Here is a 23,474-nt window from a genome sequence, read left to right on the forward strand (position 1 = left end):
TGAAGACCAGAAAACTTTCTCCCCTTTTCTTTCTTGGATTGAAAACTAGAGAGCAAAGAAAATGCAAAACTGGTAAAAGACAGCTACCTGGATAACCTTTCCAGTATTGGTGTCTGTCTGAAAATCTTGCTAGAGTTTATGATTTTGGCAGCGGCCCAGTGGCAGTGGAAAATGGAATCTGAGTGGCACATGATGTGGTTTTGGACATTGCACACTATGCATTCTATGGAGATATCTCAGCAACAGCCTTCCGTGCCCACTATCATATCAAGTACCAAATATTTTTATAATGTACATTAAACTGACATCACAATGTCTCACTAAACCATACGAGAATAAGCTGGAACATCAAAAGTCCCCTTGGCAAGACAAGAAGCAAACACAAGGTAATACCAATGTATTTGCGGTTTAGGCAAATGAATCAGGTTTCCATTACAAGTCAAAGATTGCTGGGAAAAAAAATGAAAAATGAAAATTATGCCCATACTACAGCAGAAATTGAGATATCAATCCTCACCAAACAGCAGTGAAATTAGCATTGTTGAACACAATCAATATGCCAACCACCAGTTTGTTGGAAACGATCTCATGGACAACTTGACAGCAAAAGAAAAGAAATCTCCATCCACTAGGATACAACTTTATCTATGAGTGTGGACCTCAAAATGTTTAAGCAGATAGCCTACACAGAAGATACATCCAGCTTTCCTCCATGACCGGATAACAGTGTTGTATTTAAAATCCATTATCTGTTAGTGTCTTTGCCTCCACTCCATCCTGCCTTGGCTTTGAAATGTCTGCCTGGTTCTCTGGGCAGCAGCAGTGGTAGGACGGGCCTCAGGTGGCATTATCCAGATCTCATCATGGCTCAGAGGTGGCACTGCATCAGCTCTTGATGGAGGAGGCCCGTAGTCACGTCTCCCCCATGAACTTGAATTTTCTAGAGATGTTCTCCCAAGTAATTTTGCTCTCATCTGGGGCCTGACTAAACTTGCAATCAAAGAACTTCTGTCATGATTGGCTGAGATCAGCCTTCGGTGGGTTACTTCAAATGCATCAGAAATCTTTATTAGCTGGCTAACAGCCCTAGCAGAATTATCTGGCTTCTCAAGTGGATCGTCAATCTAACCAGGAAACAATAATTATTTGAATTAGGAATGCTTGGGATATCTCCAACAGATGTCTCCCCAGAGATCCTTAAATGACTAATATAGTGCATGTATGCTAGTGAATGTGGCTTTGTGCATGGATTACTAGTCTGTGTGTGTAAAAACGTGCACGAGAGAGAGAGAGAGAGAGAGTTACTATCAGGGGGTAATTTTTGTCCATCCAGTTACTACTGTTCCTTCTGAGCTCCCAACGACCTGTATATGGACAAATTACATTCTCTGACGCCATTGAGTTGATTCTAGAGAACTGCAGAGTGATCAAAAGAAAGAGGAAGAATAATAATCACCCTCTACTATTTAAACTATTGCAACCATTTACGACTGCTATATTGCAAAAATACGATTTAAACTAGCAGAGGAATATATATAAGGACAAGCTAGAAATCAGATCACATAACGAGAGAAAAAAAAACCATAAATTTATCATGGGTATTGGTTTCCTGAAAGCCTGCCTAAGAAGGTCTTCTTTTATTGTCACATTAATTGGCATATTGCAATATAGTGGATCCCACTTTTTGCCTACTCACATGTTTAGTTTCATCCCAATTTGTCATTTGGCATCATCTATAAATTGGCATCCCAAATGACAAAATAAAACTTGATGATGCCAATTTATAGATGGGTATCGATCATGTCGGACTCCAAATTTTTGAGACACGCACAGTCTAGATCATGGTCTCCTTCTTCTCTTCCTTTTTTCTTTTTGTTTTGTTTTTGTTTTTGTGGGAACTGGTAACTTTATTTATTTATTTTTTTTTTTGGGGGGGGGGGGGGGGGGGGGGGGGGGGGGAACTATTTCATACATATGCAGCTTCGCCCTTGGCCCCAAGGAAATTCGAACTCGACCTCATTCTATGAGGTGTTGGTATTTGCCAATTGAGCCAACCCCTTGGAGTTAACATGGTCCTACACTCCTACTTACCTAACAGTCATTCTTAACTCATCATCCTTCCATGCATAGGAAGGCCAACCCTTAGGGTTAATATGTTCCTATTTACCTAACAGTCATTGTTGACTCACCACCCTTTCATGTGGCAATGACATAATTAACTGCATAGGAAGGCCTCCATATGCAGGCTATGAAAAGGATCAAGATCAAACACGCTTTCCTGACAGATGCACACAAAATTGCTAAGATCGGTGTCCTTACGGTACATTTTAAACAAAGGGTATGTAACATGGACCACGGCAACAATTACCTTTTCAAAGAAACTAACGAAAAGCTCAGACAGTGAACTTCCATTAACAACTCTCTGGCGGCTCTGTGAACGAAACCTTCTTATATTCGCATCACATGTATCTTGGATACGTCTCTCGGCATTTTGCCTGTCACCTACATAATGAATATGATGAATGCAGGTCTGATCATTGTGCATGCCAAGATTCTGAAATACTGTTGAAAGCACACTACACTAAAAGGCAATAAAAGGAATGACAGAGAAAGTCATCACTGCAGTGCTCAAGCCATCTCATATGTCTAAAATGCAAAGAGTTAAACATAGGAGTCAACATTTCACTTTCACCCTAAGATTAAAAGAAGCAGTTTATTAGCCAGCTAATTAACAAGCCAAAAAGCAGGAATTTGATTCATTAACCCTCAAACTCTACAGGCGCCTGGGCAGGTAACAAGAAGCTCAGAAACATGGGACATATAACAGTGAAATATCAGCAAAAAGAAAGCACACATCACTGATACTGAAACAAATGAAATCAAATAAACTACTTCGACCTCCTCCTCTGATTCTTCTTCACAAACAAATTTTCAACTTGAATCTGCAAAAGGACCACATGAACAAATAAAAAAACCTGACTCCCCATGGAAAATACATTACTACAACGGATCATTGACAAAGTGGCATGTTGATTTTTATAAAGCATGTACAAGTGCATTAGGGACAAGGCTCCTGCCACCAGGGGGGGGGTTGTCTGGGGAGGGTCATAATGTAGCTATTACCAAACCCGAACCAACGACCGGTTGGTAACAATGGACCAACCTTACTATTGCACGAAGGCCCACCCTTAGCAAGCTGACTTTTATTAGATACCATATTTCAAAACACTTATGCACTCTGCCAACCAAGGCAGGAGGAATCTAGTCTCATCTAAGATATGAACTGTTGTTTCTGATTCATTTTGACTTTGTGGAGGAAAAGAAGTGAAATCTGGGTGTAAATAAAGTAAAATAAAAAGAAAAATGGAAGAAGTAAGAACCTCTAGGTGAAAAAAAATGTAAAAAGAAATGGATATGAATATCATCTAGAAATATAAATAATAAGCCTAAGAAAGGCCTTGTTGATAAAAGAAGGGAATCAAATATAGGAAATCTCAACCAGCAAGGCAGAGATCCTGTTGACTACAGAACCGCTAGCTTTTGCTTTTTCCTTTAAACCTCAACACACAAAGGTGTTTGTTCAAAATCTCCCCAAGATCTTGAAAATTTTGAGAAATGCAAACTGATCAAGACGAAATGGCATGTGAATAAAAGAATACACTGTTTTGGAAAATTTAAGAGACTGATATTTCAGGTATTTCAAGAATCTCAACTTCATCAGTAGGTAGCCACATACTGATAGCATTAAATTGTTGGACTCAGAAGTCAAGAGGTGTAAGACAAGGGTAGCAATGAGGTGGTCACTTGTTGGGAGTAGGGACTTTGGGAATGGAAGAATAGTGTGTGACTTGCATATTATTGTTTACCTACTTGGTAGAAAGGAGTTTAGAACAGTATGTTAATGTAATATTGACTTTGAATCACTAAATTTTGTACATCATAAAAGAAACTTTAGGTTTCTAATTTATATGTTGTCATCGATTATAGCATAATTTACTTGTTTTACTTGCTTGCTAATCATGTCTGAAATCGATCAAACATCGTGTACAATAGGAAATATTACACGTTCATATCAAGGGTTAAGCCTTTATTGCCAGCCAAGGGTGAAAATCCAATATCACCAAATTGATGCTGTTGTCAGTTTTTTGTATTCTTATTCTTATTTAATTAGGTTTACCATGCATAAAACAAACTTCCCTAAAAGTTTAGGAGACACCTATGACCATTTGCCCACCAAATCATAAAAGAAAGATGCACTGTCTCATCCACATCTCAACATTTTGAGAAACTCAATCTGGTTGATACCGCGGTTTCAGATGAGTTCTTGAACCTTGCTTTGCTTTCATTCTAGTTTTAAATAAAGAAAGCAGGATGGAACAGCTTATGGCAAACCTGAAGTAGGAAAAGGTGTTACTGATACCAAGGGTCTAGTTTTAAATAAAGAAAGCAGGATGGAACAGCTTATGGCAAACCTGAAGTAGGAAAAGGCGTTACTGATACCAAGGGGATATTACTACTGCAATAAACAAAAGAAATGGTTTGTTTTATTTAGGGAATAGGGACACAGAAATGGAAATTCTCTTTGATAGGAGTTCTCCATAAGTAGAAAGTCGTTTGGCGTTTGAAGGTTATCCCTCTTGAACACAATTCACCATAGTTTCCCTATGCTGATGAGCAGCATAATGAAAACTCTAGGCAAACCTAGTTTTTTATTAATTTGTTTGCAGGAAAGGTGGGGGAGGAGGTGCTTATAGCAGGCATGGTCACTCCAGGCAGTTACAACTAACAACCCAAACTTTGGCTTAGTGCTTCCAGCCCCTTAGAACATTGCAATCAATCAATACAAGAAGAAGAAGAAGAAAAAAAAAGATGCATATGGCTTGTATTCTTTAATGTTCCACTAATTGTTGTATCTGTTTAACTGTTTTTGACAATTTATCTGTACTGTTTCCCCTTCATTGTCACAACTTTTTGGGGCAGCTCTATCTGTTACAGACGTCAAGTGGAAAACCATGTGTGATACATCTAGTAGGGAAACGTAAACCCATCTCGCTGGTCAAGTTTCAGTCAGAAACAAGAAGGGAATTGCATAAAAACTAAGTCTAAAGTGAGGAATTACAAAAAGGCAACTAGATTCCATTACCATGGAACAGATTTTTCGTGATTTAGAAACCCTACATTTTTCAACAACATTCTGCACTTGTCTTGGGGAGATGGGTATCAGGTGCTACCCACATACGTCCATCTCTGCCATGTAAGTTACCATGATAATGTGAGCAGGCTAAACATGTTGGTTGTTTGGCCTGTTTAGACTATGGACCTTAACCTTGCTCGGTTGCTCCTCTTGCCCTTTTTATCCTACCAAAAGCAACTCAGCCTTATCCCACATAAATGGAATTGGCTGCATGGATCCTTTCACAACAAAGTAGGAATGAAGAAGAAACTGGAACACAAAAGCTGGGTTAGAGGATAATCATAAAAAATTTAGCTTATCAATTTGATGAGCTATCAATCAAACCCAAAAGAATAGATTCTAATTCTTACAATGGACATATGCCACATATAGAGACTAGTGGGGGTGTTCAGACTTCAGAGTCTGCAAGTAATCAGACAACCAAAACATATTTTTCCACCACCAACCAAAAGCAACATCATTTTACCAGGATACATTGCATCCAATACAATTGCGGTTTACTTGATCAAGATGTTGCACAATAATGTCTGGTGAAAAAAAAAAAAATTCATGCATATGGTGAAGGCTGGACTAAACTTTCTTACATTAGTTGGAGTTCTACAAGGTACTCAAAAGAATTCAGGATCCAAAAGAATTGTTCATGAGATGGTTAAGCTTAAGGTATATGCACCTGTAAAATCAGCAACAAGATTGCCTGCATAGATTTCCATCAGTGGTGGTAAAATTGGAGGTACACATGTCTGCAAAAAACAAAAGTAGTTATAAAAAGAATCAAACAAATTGACTTCTGCATGTTACTATCAAATCAACAGAATACCCCTAGCTTCCAAGAAATTTATGAAAGCCAAAAGGCAATCCATGGCAGCAACTAATATAATAAATAACACCGACGACCTAAACGATTTGAGGATGAGACGCAAAATTCAATTCCTCCTTAAGTCACATAACATAGATGACAGTTGCTCCTAGACCCTAGAGTAATGTGGTTTCAAATTCAAAATCTTTCCAGCCTAATCAATCAAACAAACGATCCAAACATGGTGGGTTCACATTACAACAACTACCATTACCATATCCTGACTAAATGGGTTGGCTGCATGGATCCAAAAGAGCTTCAGAAAGGAATAATAGAATTTTAAAGTAAAGGAAGAACATCAGTGGAGGAAGACATCCAATCAATTTCTTAGCAACATCTCCCTACAACAGGTCAGCTGCATGACTCTACATCCTATAAACTCCTCTATCCATAGTCCACCTAGGATCTAGTCCCACTGCATGAATATCCTTTTTTATGAATTCTACCAGTTGCAGCTTCATATGGGGGAAATCCCATAGTAGTCACATGGCAGACACAAGTATGCATATCCCAAGTCTAGACCCATCTCGTGGGTTAGATTTCACCACAGAATAAGGACTCCATGATGAAAATCAAATTTATAGATCTAATTTGGCAGGGTTTTCTTCCAAGAAGCAATGGAATTGAAAGCTAAACTGAAACCACAAGGATAGGCCGAAAAAGGAATCACAAGGATGAGAAGAGATAAAAAATGAATGTGGGGAAGAAAGGCAGGATCTTAATCCTACTATAGCAAACGTATCTATTCCATCATCAAATTGTTGGGGGGGGGGGGGGGGCTGTTAAGCCTTACACATTAACAAGAATCAAGCTAACATTATCTAAAAAGAAGATCATAAATTTATTTAAAAAAAGAAGAAGAAAAAGGTCTCCCATGGTAGGCAGTGTAGGGAGAGTCCTTGATCAACTTTGAAGTTAAAAACAAGAATAACTAATAACACCCAAACTCTCCAATATCAAAGCATAACATAAAAGAGAAATACTTCTATTGTGGCTGGATTTGGAGTCCCCCTAATCAAGCCAATTAGGCTGCGTTTGTTTGCTGGAATAAAGGTGGGGCGGGAAAATTCTTGAAAAAAGTGTAGATTTCTTACTTTTCCCTTAAATCCCAAAATTGTAGATTGTTTGGTTGCTTGGGGTGGGAAAGTGAGAGAAAAGCTTCCTTGAATCAAAGAAACTTGTCTGATGAGGTGGCAGCCCAACTTTCCCACCCCAAGGCTTTTTAAAACCCCACAAATTTGGTTGGATTTTGTGAAAAAGTTTGGAAAAGTAAAAAGTAGGACCCACCACTATCACTTTTCCACAAAACCCTTTCCTTTCCTTTCTTTCTCCCTCACCCCACTACACATGGGGCCCACATGTTTTTTTCCCCACCCCACCTTTGCAAACAAACACAGCCTTAGGGTCTATTTGACATGTAATGCTATGATTGAATAAACAACATTGTAAAAAATAAAATTCCAGAGAGAAGTCACATAAATTAAAATTGAGAACAGAGAGAGTCTAAAAAATTTCAAGTCAAATTCAGAAAACAAGGGGAACAACACTTGCTGAAATCCATCTCTCAATCCAAGAGCTGGACCAGGTTGTGGTATATCTGAAAATTCAACACTAAAAATAGAAACCAGAACATAGGGACACAATGAGCAATTGGTTCTCAAAAACAATATAAATAACGTCACAGTCGACCAGCAAACCAATCCAATAATCAGAGAACAAGACTTCAATAAAATGCGAGTTCAGTAGAAGTCCAGAACAGCAGGTCTGGTCAATATCAAAACCTGGTCCAAGGCTTCTTTTAGGTTTGAAAACAGCTTACTAAAATTTAAGAATGATCTGATGGCCATATTTCCTCAACAGTAATTCATGCCAAAAATTGTTTGCAAATGAATTCCAGATCAGACTAAGAATTGCAAGAAACTCAAGAGAGCAGTTGGCTAATGGAGAAGAAAGATGGAAGGGGAAGAAGAAAGTAGGAACTAATACATTAAAAAGACCCAACCCAATCTTTAACAAGTAGCCTAAACCGAAAACAGAACTCACACGAAACAGGATTCAACTTATAGAATCCAAATCCAGCCTAACTAATACTGATAACAATTAAAATAAAGAAATAAAGACACCTACTTGACTAATCCCACATGCCGAGTTGGGACATGGCTTGTTGTTGTTGAATTTGACTAATCCCACCTGCCTAGCCTCTACCCATGTCATAGGTCTATTACAAAGAAAACTCATTGGACTAAAGGCCCAACCACAGAAATAAGCCTATTCAAATGTTCTGATGAAATTGTTTGCACAAAACCCCCTCCCCCCAACTTTAAGAAAAAGAAGTAGCATTTCAACTTTGTCTTTCTTTTAAACAAAAGGAACACAAATGTGGTTGGCAACCCCCGTTATTTTTAAATTCTTGGTGAAACAGAGAAAAGAGAAATAAAAAGAACAACATCCAGCTGTAGATGTCTGGATTGCAAGGCAAGAACCCTAGGGTATGATTGCAACAAGATCCCTTTATGTTGAACTGCAAAAAATATTCACAAAGAACCCTTCTTTCTAGCTGTCAATTTTTCCAAACATCGTCAATTATTTCGACAACATTGACACTTTCAATCCCCTGGGACCTTATCCATCTCTTGGATGATCTCTATCACCAGAACCTAGATGAACAAAGAATGAGTAAATTGAAAGTATGAAACACAAACGATTGAAATTGAGAAATCAGAAATATGGAAGAAGCCAACCTGCTGAAGAGCTTCTGCCTAAAACAGAGCCCTTTTTCTCTCTGCTATTTTCACAGTAGGAATATCTCCACCATGGACAGATGAGGTAAGGCCACAATCCAGCACAAGGCAAGAGAAATGGGCAGTGGAAAAGGGGGAGAGGGGTGGTGGGTGGGGGAACTGAAAGTTGGGGCAAAAATAAAAGACTACCGCATATGTTTCTAGCTGTTGCGCCAAAGAAAACAATATGAAATACCTTTGTAGCAGTGAGGAAAGCGACATCAAGCATAGCCTTCCCATAAAGTTGTTATAAGTGAGTAAGAAGCCCTAGTTATTTGTGTTTTGGGCCAAACGAAAAATGAAGCAGAAGGATGAGTAAGGGAAGGAGCAGCAGAGTTGAAGATTGCAAAATGATGCCAATCTCTGAACCAGGCTAGGGAGGTAGCATGGAACAAAAATCATTCGATATGGTCGAAATATCGATCGATATGTCTGCATTTTTTGAATTCGAAACGAAATGTAGTAGTAGGAATAGAAAGTATCCATATCGTTTCATATCGACCGATATATTGGTCGATACGAGTTGAAATATCGGCCCGATACCATATCGAGCCGAAATATTACCTGCGCAACTTATAAAGTGTCCAAACCGAGCCACTTTTGGTCCTATCGACGCTATTTCGACCTATCGAGCGATATTGCCCTTTGCATTTTGACTTCCTTTGGAAATTTTTGCTAATTTCTCTTGCTTTCATCCCCTTCTACACCTAATTTCTAGTATTCCATTTCCTTCAAACACTTGATTTGCTCCTCCATTTGTGCATTTTCTCAAATCTTGCAAGGTGAGTAACCAACTTCCTCATTTTTTTATTTTTGTTTCATTTGTGCCTTAAATCATGTTAGATTGCTTCCAAATTTATGTATGTTTACTTTAGAGTGTTGATCTATGAATTTGTAGTGTCAAAATTATTTTCTGATTCTTCCTACTATTTATGGTGTCCCTCCCACTTTCGATTATCGGAGTCAGCCACTGGGACCTTATCAGTATCCTTATCCTATTCCTGAGAGCCAGGGTGTTCTTTCATTTGTTGAGCAGATCTTCCACACTATTCCACAACCACAAGGCCCACCACCACTAGTTCCTTTGGAGATTCACAACTTCCCACTATGAGGAAATCTTATGCAAGTGGATGAGGCCACGTACAGAGATGCAGTTGTTGACTATGTCCAAAACTATATGGGGCAAACATCATGGGAGTTGTATTGTCATTTGTATGGGGTGCAGACGGAAGAGGGAGACCTTGAGACTTGAATAGAATAGACTTGTAACTCACTAACTTGTAAGTAATAACATTCCTGCTTCTTCTCTGATTCATGTACTATATACTTGGAATGTTGGATACTTGGATGTTACATTTTCAGTAGTTTTTTTTGTAAACTAGTAGTTCTATAGTGTTTATTATGCTTGAAATAGGTAGCATGCAAAAATCCAAATCAATTTGAGTGCATTTGAGGCTCGAAATTGACTTTTCAAGAGTAAGATAAAACGTATCCACTTTCGGTCGAAATTTTGACCGAAATTACCATATCGATCGAAATTTTTTCCTTGGGAGGTAGTACAAAAACTTGTGAGATATGATGCCAAATGATATTTCACTTTTTTGGTTTAGTGAGACATGATGCCAAACAAAGAAAAGAATAACTCACCCAAGATCCAGGTCAAGTCTAGATCTTGACCCAACTCAAACCAACCTGTCAGAGAAAATCCAAAACGCAATTGAATCAAGATATCTCAGCTTGATCTCGCTGAGAAGAGGAAGTTACACCCAATTTCTTCAAAGTTATCTGCCAGCTCAAATCATCCAATTTTTGTTGGATCTTTCTCCAGATTCTTGGTCTGAGGAGCAAAAGCCAGTGGTGCTTCTTTGTTATTAGTGTTAAGCACATTTCTCTCGGCTCTCAAGTTGTGAGCCCTCTGGATTATAGTTTGAGTTTTGTAATTTGAACTATATACATGTGCTATACATAGACTTCTTTGAACATTAATGTATGACTTAAGGGCTCCGTACGAGTATATTGTGTACAACAGGCCATTTTAGGGTTTACTTCATTGAAGTAGCTTCCAACCTCGGGTCCAAAATGAACTCTTATTTACAGTTTACACTACTTGTTTCTCTGAGATCACAGTATGTTCAGAGGGCCCAAAATAGGCTAGACAGCAAGTTTCAGCCCCAAATGGCACTCAATACCCGTTGGAGGTTCAAGTTCCAAAATAAAAGAAGAGATAATCCCACATCTCACAAAGGACTGGATGTAACTTACTTTTTTTGAAAGGGTGACATCGCCCTTAAACTTCAAGTTCTTGAAACATGCCATCCATTAGGGTTATCCACTAGGGAAATAGTCCACTGATGTCCTCAAGCCCTTAAGGGCCCATGGCTCTATTGGAGGCAGAGCTAAACTGCCTTAGACGCTCTTTGATCAAACCATTAAGTGCCAATGTGGCCTTCAAAGCTTCTCCATCCGTGGAGCTCCATTACTCTCACACTCCCATGCAAACCATTGGAAAGACAATCTCTGATGGGGAACAGTGGAAAACGGATTATCCCATCAATGTCACGATCACCAACCAAGTGCATGCATGGGAGCAAGGTTCAACTTTCAGCAAGTTTTCGGCAGATTATCACTCTATTTTTCACTCAAATCCCTCCACTCCTTTGAGATTATTCCGCCTATTAGCTGGATAAAGCACATTTAAAGAAAGGTATGTGTGTTCTTCCCCAAATCTTGAATTTTTTTGATAGTTGACCCATCAATACATGTTAGTTCATATTGGATCAGCACCATATGCAGGTTATGGAGCATATGGTGGACTCGGTGGTCGCCTGGTGAGATCACTGGAGCATACAGACATGGGAGTGGATATGGGGGCTCATCTGCCACTAATATGTTTAGACATGGATATCGGGATGGATCAAGATCAACATCATCATTTGTGGACTCCATCTTTAGATACCCATCACACCCAATTCATCCATCATCCTCTTATAGTTTTAGTGACCCATTCCCTAGGTCGGGATATCTATCTCATGTTGACAATGGGACCTATAGATGGGCAATCATGGGATGTGTATGTTGCACATTCAAATGAGAGGCTAAGACAAGTGCAGCGGAATGCAGCTCGCAACAAGGATCCACTAAGGAACTCATGTAATTAAGCGGAGATCGCAGTAAAAGTTTCATTTTGCTTCTTTAATTTGTGGTTATCATGTTGTTTGTAATGGGATGCTTTTTTTTTGTTTTTTTGGATGAATAAATAATTAAAATAAACGAAAGAGAAACAAGAACAACGGTATTTAAGAGGAAGATCACAAGGAAGAGTTTAGACCCCAGGAGACAACAATAAGTCTGTTCCTTGGGGAGTCATCAATCAGGGGGGAGACGCTACAAGCCTAGAGGAAACATCAAAATAGATAGTGTTCCAAATCAAGTCTTTTGAACGGGATTTGGAAGTCAATCTACGAAGGTTATGCTCCCACCAAAGATGGTGTAAAGTGGCACAGAACACGAGCTTACCAACCCTATCACAAATGGAAGAACCGGAAAAGTTTCTCAGAATCCAAGACCAAACACTAGCAAAGCCAAAAAAATGCCTCGGATGGGGCCAAATGGAAGAAAGGGCTTCTTCCCAGATAGATCTGGAAAAAGGGCAAGAAAAGAAAAAGTAGTCAATGTCTTCCGAACCATTCCAACAAAGGATGCAATTTGGGCTAACAGGGATATGGCGGCCAATGAGGAAGGATTGGGTGGGGAGGGCAAGGTTAAGAGCCCTCCAAAGGGTAAGGGAATGGCAGGGGATGTGTCGTTTGAACCAAACCAGCGGGGCCAAGGGGGTTTGGGGTTGTGGTCCTGAAGAAGGTTCCAAGCTAAAGAGGTGGAGAAGGTTTTGGTAGGCGAAAGAAGCCAAATGGTAATGTCACAGGGAGGGCTGGAGGGGGGGGAGAGAGTCCCAAACCTGTGTGAGAATGGGGAGGGGAGCGGGGGTCTAAGAACCATCAGAAATAAAGGTGAACAAGGGGGTGGATTTGGGGATGTGGGTGTCATAAACAGAGCGGGGCCAAAAACCGAATAAAGAATACTCATCGGATGCCATGGATCAAGCCAAAAGGATGTGGAGGAGCCACTGGAGACAGAGATTAAGATAGCGGAGAGAGCTCGAGGATGCAATAAGAGAATTTTCCTCCAAACCCATGAAGGGTTGGAGGGCATAGGGATCGTCCAAATGGAATTTGATCGGAGAAGGAGAGAGTAGACCCAGTTGACCCAGATGGAGTTTTGCATTGAATCAATTTTCCAAATAAGATTAAGAAGGCAGACCATGTTAACATTAGAGATTCGGCGAATGCCAAGGCCACCTTCAGAGGTAGGACAGCAGATGGTCGACCAACCAACAGGGTGCAATGGTGGATGAAGCGTGAGGCTTCATGCCCTTTCCAAAGGAAGGCAGAGAAAAGGGACTCTGTAGCATGGACAGTGGATTTCGGAATAGAAAAGATACCACAGCAGTAGAGATAGGAGGATTGGAAGACTGAGCGGATGAGCACCACTTGATGGAATGTTGATTGTATTAAACATTTAAAGTACATTGATTACAATTTAAAACTCCTTGAATTTGTCAAAATAGATTATGTCTCCCAATTAGTAAGATATGAATGACAACTTTCATTGATTCTTTAGACAAAGTAGCTCATTCATTGTGTGTTACAAGGCTTAAATAAGGTATATGCAAAAACCCAAGTAAAAAATAGTCAAGTTAGGGCCGAAACTAGGTGCCAAAATATCTAGGGAATATTCCATGGTTTCTGATATCTCGGCCAGATCTCAGTTTTTGGCAGGCTAAAACCAGCCTCGAGGATAAAATTTTGACCATTGGTGGGAGAGACGTAGAGTTAGCAGCCTTGGAGCAAAATAAAGAAACAAGGTGCTTTCTTTCTTCAACAGATATAGATACTTTGGATTAAAAAACGTTTACATGTAACAGCAATGTCGCCAAAGAGACCTCACTTTAGTGAGAAAATAAGGATAAGACTCCAATTTAAGTCACGTGGATTGGGGAAGATGAGGTTCTAGGAGATCTTACGACTGCAAGCTAAGCTTACAATGTTGCCAAAGAGACCTCACTTTAGTGAGAAAATAAGGATAAGACTCCAATTTAAGTCATGTGGATTGGGGAAGATGAGGTTCTAGGAGATCTTACGACTGCAAGCTAAGCAAGCAAACAATTTCACCTAGGCTCCATGCAAAGGATAAATCTTGGTCCACAAACCATATGTGAATTGTCTGTTGAGCCGTCGCCATGATCTGAACAAGAATCTGAATGAAACCAACCCAACTAAAAGCAAAATTTCTTGCATTTACATCATATGGATCAAAGTTTAATTCAAGGTTGTAAAAGGCTAAAAACTTAAAAGAGTACACTCTATCTTCCACTTGACCATTGTAGCACTTCTGCTATTGTCATTGTGAGCTAGCCTCTTCTAATGGTTGTCACTAGATTTCATGAGTGTGGTTTGAAATCTCAATCGATTTTGAGAATTTCAACCCCACCGAAACGACATGAGGGTTTTAAATTTTTTTGTTCTAGATTTCGATCGAAATCTCGAGATATCGGTAACATAATTAAAATAGAAAGAGATGAAGCAAGATTTTGACTGAGACAAATATCTACTCTGGTTTCAACAGGAAAGCTTATGCGAAAGGGGTTTTGAATATTTTGAACATACTCTACCTCAAATTGAGGGGATTTCTCGACAAAAGCACCGACAAACATGTGGAAGAGTGGTTTGATGCTCCCCATACGGAAATTGAAGTTCTTTTTCTATAGTTTGAGGTAACCCATTTTTCTCTATAACTATTTTTCTGAAAAATGTATGATCACGATTTGTTTAACGGTGTTTAAATTAATATATGTTGAACACCATGGGCTAGTTTATGAACCCACGTAGTGGAATTTATTTCCGCAATATCAAATTTTAAAATTTTTTCTGGGTAAAAAAATCTATTTTTCAACATAAAAATGTATAAGAGAATATATGATAAACATATTGTATGGTGATAGAATAAATATATTGAAAATTATGGGACCCCACACACAAACGTAAATAAGTATTTGTTTATTTTCTTGGTTTTCTCTCCTATGATACTATCAAAGAAGTAATGTCGAATATTATTCTTACAAAGTTGCACTTGAGTTGTATTTGAGATTTAACACTTTCAATGTATTTGCTTATCATTTAGTTATGTGTTGATGTGTATGCATATTTTAATACAGGTTAAGTGTCTTATTTCATTATCAGTTGAAATTGCTTATCATTTATGTAAGTTATACTTCAAGCATGTTTAGACGTGTGAAAATACATTCAGATTCAACCACACACAAGCAAGCATGAGTGCGAACGAGACCATTGTGGGTTATCTCTTAATCAAACTATGTATTGTATTTATAGACTGCCAAAGAAGAACCAAACTCAAAAGAAAAAGCCTAAAACCCATCGAAAAATACCACCAAAATTTGGCAGACCTTGCAGCAGATTTCAGCAAGATTTTGGCCGAAATCTCAGTTGTCTCAGAAGGGTTGAGATACCGAGATGAGACGAGATCTTGAACCTTGCCCATGAGATAAGTCTGAAGTTCTTTAGAAAATGGACTCATGCATGCCAATAATTGCTACCTCATGGAAACTAGTGAACATTACCAAGCTATCAGCCTTAATAAACATCAACATTTCCCTAATATACGGTTTGACACATCACATAGTGTGTCATGAGCCACAGCCATGGCTAATGTCTGCTAATTATACTATTGCTAATCAGTTAACAAGAAGAAAAAAATATCAGAAATAGGCTAGAGTAAGAAGATACCTGAAAGTGGAAGATAACAAGCAAAGATAAAGAGTAAGAATTCAAAGTCCCAGTCTTTGGGTCATTTATCTCCTGTATTTTGGCCCATTCCTTGACCTGCGAGTGAGAATTAAAAAAAAAAAAAAGAAGAAGAAGCAGCAAAAAATACACATCATTAACAACAGAAGCCATATGATAATAAAAGACAATAAGTAAAGGTAAGACAACTGCCTGCAGAAAGACAATACCAGTAAAACCATCTCATGAAAGCGATCATCTATCCCAGTAATCCAAAGAAAGAATTTAGACTTGATTTGGCCTGCCAGATTATTGATCGAGATATCACAGGAGATATTATGGCGGTAGTAGTTTCTCTCATATATAAGTAGGGGAATTCTTGCATTGGGAATAAATTGCAACTTACGGACACTACCTGCAATCAAATTTTCTAGAATGAAATGTGGACCACAAACATAAGATAGAATCAATAACCTAAGCAATAGAAATAGAGAGAATCTTGGAAAACTAATGCAATAACCCCATTAGTAACCTAATCAATGTTGTGCAGAAGATACCATATGACAATCAAGCTTGAACAATAGGTCCGGAGAGCCTTTATTTGAATAACCAAGTAACCCGAAATTTGGGGATAGTTAATTTTATAAATAAATAATGGCACAAGGAAGGGGACTCTGTTCTGTGCAGGGCCCATACAGCCTGGCAGCAATCCCTCTTCCATAAATAGTCCCCAGATGTTTGCAATAGTGAGTAGTGGAGCCTGTATTTAAAAAGTGAATAGAACCCAAACAATTAGATAAGAGAAAGACCAAGAAAAAGTCATGTGACAAAAAATGATCCCCTAAAACTCCCATATCGCATAGGTGCACAAATTCAATGATCCAGATCAAACATTAGATGAACTACATCCAGCATCATACATCAACAGCTACGAACTGAAAAAATTGGGTAACTTTCAGGGGGACCCCCTGATGTGAAGTCCAACCTCAGTTCAATCCAAAAAAATCACTTCCCAGTAGTGTCCAAATATGACCAACTAAGGACAGACTAGTAGCTCATTAATGGTATTCTTAAGTTAGTAACTTTTAAGATGAAAATGCCATCACTTGCCCTCTCTTCATCTTTACCAATTCCAAACCTAGAGATGACTGAAGAATGTGCAGAAACGAACTTGAAAACCAGAAGTGAAATATATGAAGGAGATCGCACTTTCAATATCTCCAACTCCATATCTGTTCCTCATCATTGTGAACTCCTCCTACCTCTACCAGAAGAAATTAATCTGGTTAACAGGATTATCAATGGAATTGTATCCAGTGCCTGTAAAGATCAGCTCATTTCTGGTTTATCCAAACTTGAGCTAAACTTCTAACTCTCTCCAAGGTCTCTTTGTCAGAGACACTCAGGTAGTGAAAGGTAGCTTCCTGGATACAGAGTTGCAGAAAAAAAAAACAGAAGACTGATTGTTGAAGCAAAAAAAAGTTTAATACCAACCAAGTCCTGATAGAGTTTACTACCAATTGCATTTCTTTCAAGTTTGTTGAGAACTGCAATAATGGGATTAGCCTCTGCCACTTGCTAAGCTGACTCAGAGATAAGATCGGTCTGCAGCTTTACCAAGCTATTCTAGAGAATATCCTGATTCCTGCAAACTCAAATGGCAACAATCACCATCCCCTGATACAATATTCATGATATTTTCCATCTTCCAGAATTTGGATGAGGATGATGACTTTTGGTCAGGCTATGTTCCATCTCCGTTTTTGTTGTTTTGAAATTGGTAATTGGTAAAGGAGAAGAAAGGGCAAGTGATGGCATTTTCATCATAGAAGTTACTAACCTAACAGTACCCATTAATGAGCTAACAGGGTCCTTAGTTGGTCATATTTGGATACTACAAGGGAGCAGAATGCAAATTGTGATTTTCTTTCTCAAATCTAACTTAGGCTCAACCTCATGGGATCCAGCTGAAAATTTCCCGTAGAAAATTTTAATGATGATTTTCCGGGGCTTAAGTCTACAGTTCAAACAGGTTACAGTATTTAGGCTAATTTAAGAGCTAAGTTAGGTGATTGAAAGAAGCTAGCAGTTGATTGGACAGCTAAACCAATAAAATGGTAAAGCAAGGTACATTAGAATCTTGATGCATGTATTCTTCAAGTGCTGAAATGATAGAATCCTCAATTAGGTCATTCTATGAATTCTTTTGACATATCCAGATTTCCCTTAATCCTTAACTTCCTCTTTGATAAAATTCAATATGTACCTGTGTCATGAGTACAATATTGCCAAATCAATAATGCAGTTAGATCCATCCATGCCATATTCATGGATATGATGCAATTCATAGTATATCTGAAGAATATCCAACATAAAAGCTTAAGCTATTAGGAGGAAAGGCCCAACTAGCACATGAAATGCAAGGTCTTAGAGTTAGTTGATGTGAGATTATCCCCAACAATAATCACAATAACTATTTTTATGCTCTAACTATAGAAGAGCAAACCATTTATGAACTTAAAAAATTAAAATGCAGTACTAGGGATGTGAAGACGAGTTACATTGCATAACAAAGATTCTGAGGATGCAAACTACTAAGGAAAGAAATAACCTTTGCAAATAACACATAGGAAGTCTGGGTGTGAAAGAGAGAATATGTTACATCAAGCTAAATGAACTACGAAACAAACAAACAACAAAAACAACATCTTAAACATATCCCAATAGAAGAAGATGGCATAAGAAGGATCATAGTACAGTACCTCTTCTACTCAATGATCGCCGTATTTCCTTTAGCAATTCCAACTTCCGTCTTTTCCCCACATTGGGAATCTCAACAGAGATATCCAAGTCGCTCCATTTTGAGTACAAATGAGAAACAAATGAACCGAACGGCACAACAGCAGCACCTGGTTGCATCAAAGTCAAAGATAAAAACAGAAACAAATCATTAAATTGCTTAAGCAAAAATGCCTGGATTTGGAAATTTCATTAACCATGGAGCATAACTTAAAGATGACAAGGTAAATGCAAGGTCAATGCATCAGCAAAAGAACAGGATCAAATACCTCTCAGACATTCCAGAGATTCAACCGCTGCTTGGATTTCGTTGATGACATGCCATCGTGCCAACAGGTCATCTTGTGATGGTTTGATTACAGATAGGACTTCTCTTAGAATAAGCTCCAATACTTTATATGGATCATAGGAGGTGCTCATTCTATTCTCACTGGGGAAAACAAGATACAGGAATATGACAGAAAGTTAAAAGTTTCTATATAAAAGCACAGCATATCATTGCAGTTATACATTGCAAACTCCAAGCAACATGCAATAAAAGAAAGAATTGTTACAGGTTTAAACATAACTGAAAGATTAGTTTAAGCACACGAGGAAGAAAGAGAATAAACAGTAAAGAAAAAACAAAAACCATTAAAATCTAAGACGATGTCCATAAGATTTCAAATATGTGCAGAGGCTAAATAGAGGCTATCCTTATGAAGAGAGTTTTTTCTTTTCTTTTTTCGATGAATAAACAAATATATTAAAGAGAAAGAAGGAATACAAGGTCTTTAAGCAAAAGACCAAAAAGGAGAACCAAGACCCCAGGAGAAAACAATAAGCCTGATAAGGAATTGAATCTTTCTATCATAGGTCTGGCCACGGGAGATGCAACAAAAGAAACGAGGGAGTCCCAATAGAAAAGTTAATTGTGTTTGTCACATTCAAAGATGCAGTAGTAACTATGTTTTTGCCTATCTATTCATTCCATAGCATAGTTATAGCATATAATACTGCAAAAGAAAAAGTATCAGTTAGTGAGAATCTATTGAGTACTTCATATCTAAATCTCTACTACGTAATACCAATTTGTGTGACCAGACCCATCAGTACTAACTAGAGGTTGTTTTTTGAGTTTCAGACCAGTTCAATCTTCCGTTTTCTTTCTTTCCCTCTAATTATTGAATCCCTCATTCTAAAGAATCCATAAACATTTTAAACACCGTGGTCCTGGATATAAAATTGGCTTATAAACCAAGCTTCGATACTGAAAAGTAGCCTTGATTTCAGGTGGTTCCTGTGGATTCGAGTTCACTCCTTTTGAGAACCTAAGGTAATACTACCACTAACTGGTGTCCTCCGCTTCGCAACTTCTAGCTAAACCTTTCCAGTGCCCACTTATTCCGTGATTACCACGCCATGAAAAGGAAAATGTTACTCCGTGATTACCACGCCATGAAAAGGAAAATGTAACTCCGTGATTACTACGCGATGAGAAGGAAAATACTACAGCAGAAAATTAGTAGCTTCTACATGCAGGACCTACTAAAAAATAAAACAAACAGATCAACTCGCAATAAACAGAAAAGATTGGTATGGAAACTTCTCAAGAACGCATATTGTAACCAAGAAATAGCAAATTTTCTTCCAGGTAAGTACAGAAGGCAGATTAACTTCAAGTTCCAACAGAATAAACATAAAAACACATACACACACGAAAGAACGAAGGATAACTAACTACAAACCAAAGGAAATCACAGAGAAGTCTGTTAGAAGAGATAACATGAAAAAAGTACCGGCTGATTACAGAGAGCACAACAGTAGCTTCACTCAGAATTCAGAAACTCTATATCTGTTCCTGCTATCCAAATCTTCTTCTTGATCTTCAGAGATTGATTCGTTCGCTTCGTTGAGAAGCAGCTGCCTTGCGGTTACAGACTCACAATAACCCATAAAAAGGGTCCGTGCAATCGCCCGCTTTATATTTTTTTTCGAATGATGAAAGTGAAAGGTGAATAATAAGTAGTGAGAAAAGGAAGAGAAAGCCGATTCGATTGATCTTGACTTCCAGCAGTTCGATAACGCACGCATTCACACCTTTGTGTACCATACTGCTTACAGTTCGACATGGCTCTGTGGTCTCGCTCTCGCTCTCGCTCTCGCGTGGTCTTCAAAATACGGCACGCTACAGCGGCGGCTCTAAGATCCAGATAGGGTACTGCCGCTGACGTGGATTGAATCGGGTATTCGGGTTCGGTTTCGCTCCAAATAAAATATCTCCGAAGTCTAAAAGCTTGCCTCTAGATTATGCCAATCCAATGGCTAGCATAAAATATTTTACTTTATTCTATTCAGAACCGATTTAAATAAAAACAAAAGAATAGTCTTCTATCTTCCATTCCTCCTTGTTGATATTCTGCTGAACCTACAAATGTGAACGTGAAATTCACCAAACCTAGCTAAAATCAAAACCTGATCCCCTTTGGAGAATAGGTATTCCTTCGTTGCAATTCTGTTAGAATGAAAAACTCTAGTAGCTTCTAAAATCACAATAAAAACTTTTCTTTTTTAAACTATGAATCTAAACTCTTTGGCTGCAAGCCTGCACTCCTGAATCAAACTCAAATCTGTGAACTAATGCACTTCAATGAGGTGGACGATGGAGAATAAATTGCAAAGTAGACAAATCTTAGGGAAGAAGGAAATTGAAATGAGCCTCTGTTTAAAATTCCTTCCTTATTCCTTTTAGGGGGTAAAAGTATTCTTCTTCCTCCTGCGAATCACAAACCAGTCGAATCTCATGGAAGAAGAAGATTGAGACAAAGTTAAAATAAGTATTTGGGTTTAGCGGATTTCATTCACTTTGGGGGTTCCAAATAATCACTACATGGAGGAATGGAAGACGGAAATTATTTTTTATTTTTGTTTTTCTACAAATCAAGTTTGGATTTTTTTTTTTTTTTTTTTTTTTTTGGTCTGATATTCATTCGGGCTAATTTACACACACCTTGATTACATCTTAGAGGGAGCTTAGTCGTTCCCAAGGGTCAATGCAGAATTGATAGAATAGTAAGATTTCTGAGTGGATAAATCATGCTTTTAGACTTCACTGGATATTGTACAAGAGATATTCTCCTTGGAGAAGAGTCAAATCGTATATAGGGTATCTTAATCACTTAAAAACACATTGTGCACATATAACAAGTTTTAAGTCGTTTTGAGTGACTATAATTTAACAGAGTTTATGTGGCATCCGTCCAACACCGACAATTTAGTATTTTTATTGCAGCAGTCCTACTTCCTATAACTTAGGACCAAGATTTTTCCACGTGCTTAAGAAAATATCCTACTATCTTAACTCAACTTATTGGGATATAAATGTAAACAAAATTTCGTGTTTCATACTAAAAAGATTTGTATTTACAATAGGTTTATTATTTTCTAGATTTACAAAACAAATCTTTAAATCTACTTGGCTGAATAAACGATTTTGCTTGCCTTTCTCTTCCTTCCCTAACATCACCGGCACCACCACCACCGCCACCATTCTTTGGTTCTGATCTCTGCAAGTTTCGCAACTATAACTCATAATTACAACACATCTAACCTATTTGCTGGATCTAACACATCTAGCCTATCTTCCGCTTCTCATTGTGTTTTTATTCCACCTCTCAATCGACGAGCGATTTCTAAATGCTCACAAGCAGTTCAGACTTTTGGAAAGCTTTCCAAAAACCTACATGGACTAATTTTGCTCACAAGCAGAGTTTGCACAGGTACAGATAGTCCGATCTAGCCAATGCTCATAAGCAATAATCACAAAAATAACTCGTCAATCTTACTCTTTTGTGATGTCCCTATCATCTGTGTTTGCCGTTTTTTCACCACAGTTGGCTGTATAGAGATATACTCTTTAAGAATGAGCTTTCAACTTACAAAAAAACGATAGAGACTTCCATGGAGAGGGAGAGAGAGAGGGAGAGGGAGAGAGATGAATGGATGTTGAAATCTCTATTTTGAATCGAGTGTTTAAAAATTAAAACGTCTTAATTGTAATTCAAATATTTTGTATTTACAATTACATCATGCATTTTGATTTATAACCGCTTCAATAAAAATTTTACACGTGGCATGATCTTGGCCACCTCTACTTGCTGCAAATGAGAATCCAACTCTCCTACCAAGATTGCGAATGCGATTGAAAACCATCGATTCCTTTACAAGGATCATTTCGGTTGATCCCTATGACTTCTTTATGCCAAAAGTGAAATCTTTCATCGTTAACCTACTTTTTCATCCATTACCGACTGAAAGCGAATACGGCTAATCAGACTGATACAAGCCGATACGGCTGATATTTACATCCAATTTTCTTTACCTACTGCATTCGTCATCTATTTTACGTCACAGAACCTTTTCGAATTCCCAATTTGAATTCAATACTTTGCCTTTATTTTCTGACCCTAGGTTAGGTATTCTCTTTTTTCTATAAAGATAAATCAAAATATGCTTGGACAATTTTGATTAATCACCGTTATCTATTTTTTTTGGCCAAAAAAAAAAAAAATCACCGTTATCATGTTTGACTGTTCACGGGATGGAATTTTTTGTATTAAAAAATAAAAAAGATGAAATATTTTGATGTGCGCTTAACTGCTTGAAAGAAAAACTTAAAATCAGCGGTAAAAGGATAAATTTAAATTGTTTTTTATTTTTCGGTAGAAAATCAATTTAAATTGTTAAGACACTTTTTCGCATCGATTCTCATTTTGTATTATATTTATTTAAAAAAGAAAGTAAAATAATTCATTATTGCTCAATAATAAAAAAAGATTTACTGGCTTTTGTTGATAATAAATTATGGAATATAAAATTGTTAAAAAATGATAATAAAATTTAATACGAAAAAATCCTATTAATATTGAGTGTTTAGTTAGTGTGGTCCTTGGACTTGGAGGTGATCTTACGCGGAGTTAGTTGGTGTCTCAAGTAGTTATTATTTTTTT

The 23,474-nt window shown here is 37.9% G+C and overlaps 1 protein-coding gene across 1 annotated transcript; it reads right to left on the bottom strand.

Moving 5' to 3' along the window:
* Positions 1-150: 150 nt before the first annotated feature.
* On the bottom strand, positions 151-20,619 carry HESO1 (Nucleotidyltransferase family protein). The gene is given in 10 exon segments (XM_089160928.1): positions 151-758; positions 761-1,124; positions 1,306-1,416; positions 2,369-2,502; positions 5,865-5,934; positions 15,691-15,786; positions 15,918-16,102; positions 18,450-18,596; positions 18,756-18,916; positions 20,265-20,619. Coding segments are annotated over 9 exon segments (1,281 nt in total). The 5' UTR covers positions 18,907-18,916; positions 20,265-20,619; the 3' UTR covers positions 151-735.
* Between the last annotated feature and the right edge of the window lie 2,855 nt (positions 20,620-23,474).

The sequence above is a fragment of the Hakea prostrata genome, chromosome 1, assembly GCF_041222555.1.
Source record: "Hakea prostrata isolate BN-2017 chromosome 1, UWA_Hpros_2, whole genome shotgun sequence".
In the NCBI taxonomy this organism is placed as follows: Eukaryota; Viridiplantae; Streptophyta; class Magnoliopsida; order Proteales; family Proteaceae; genus Hakea; species Hakea prostrata.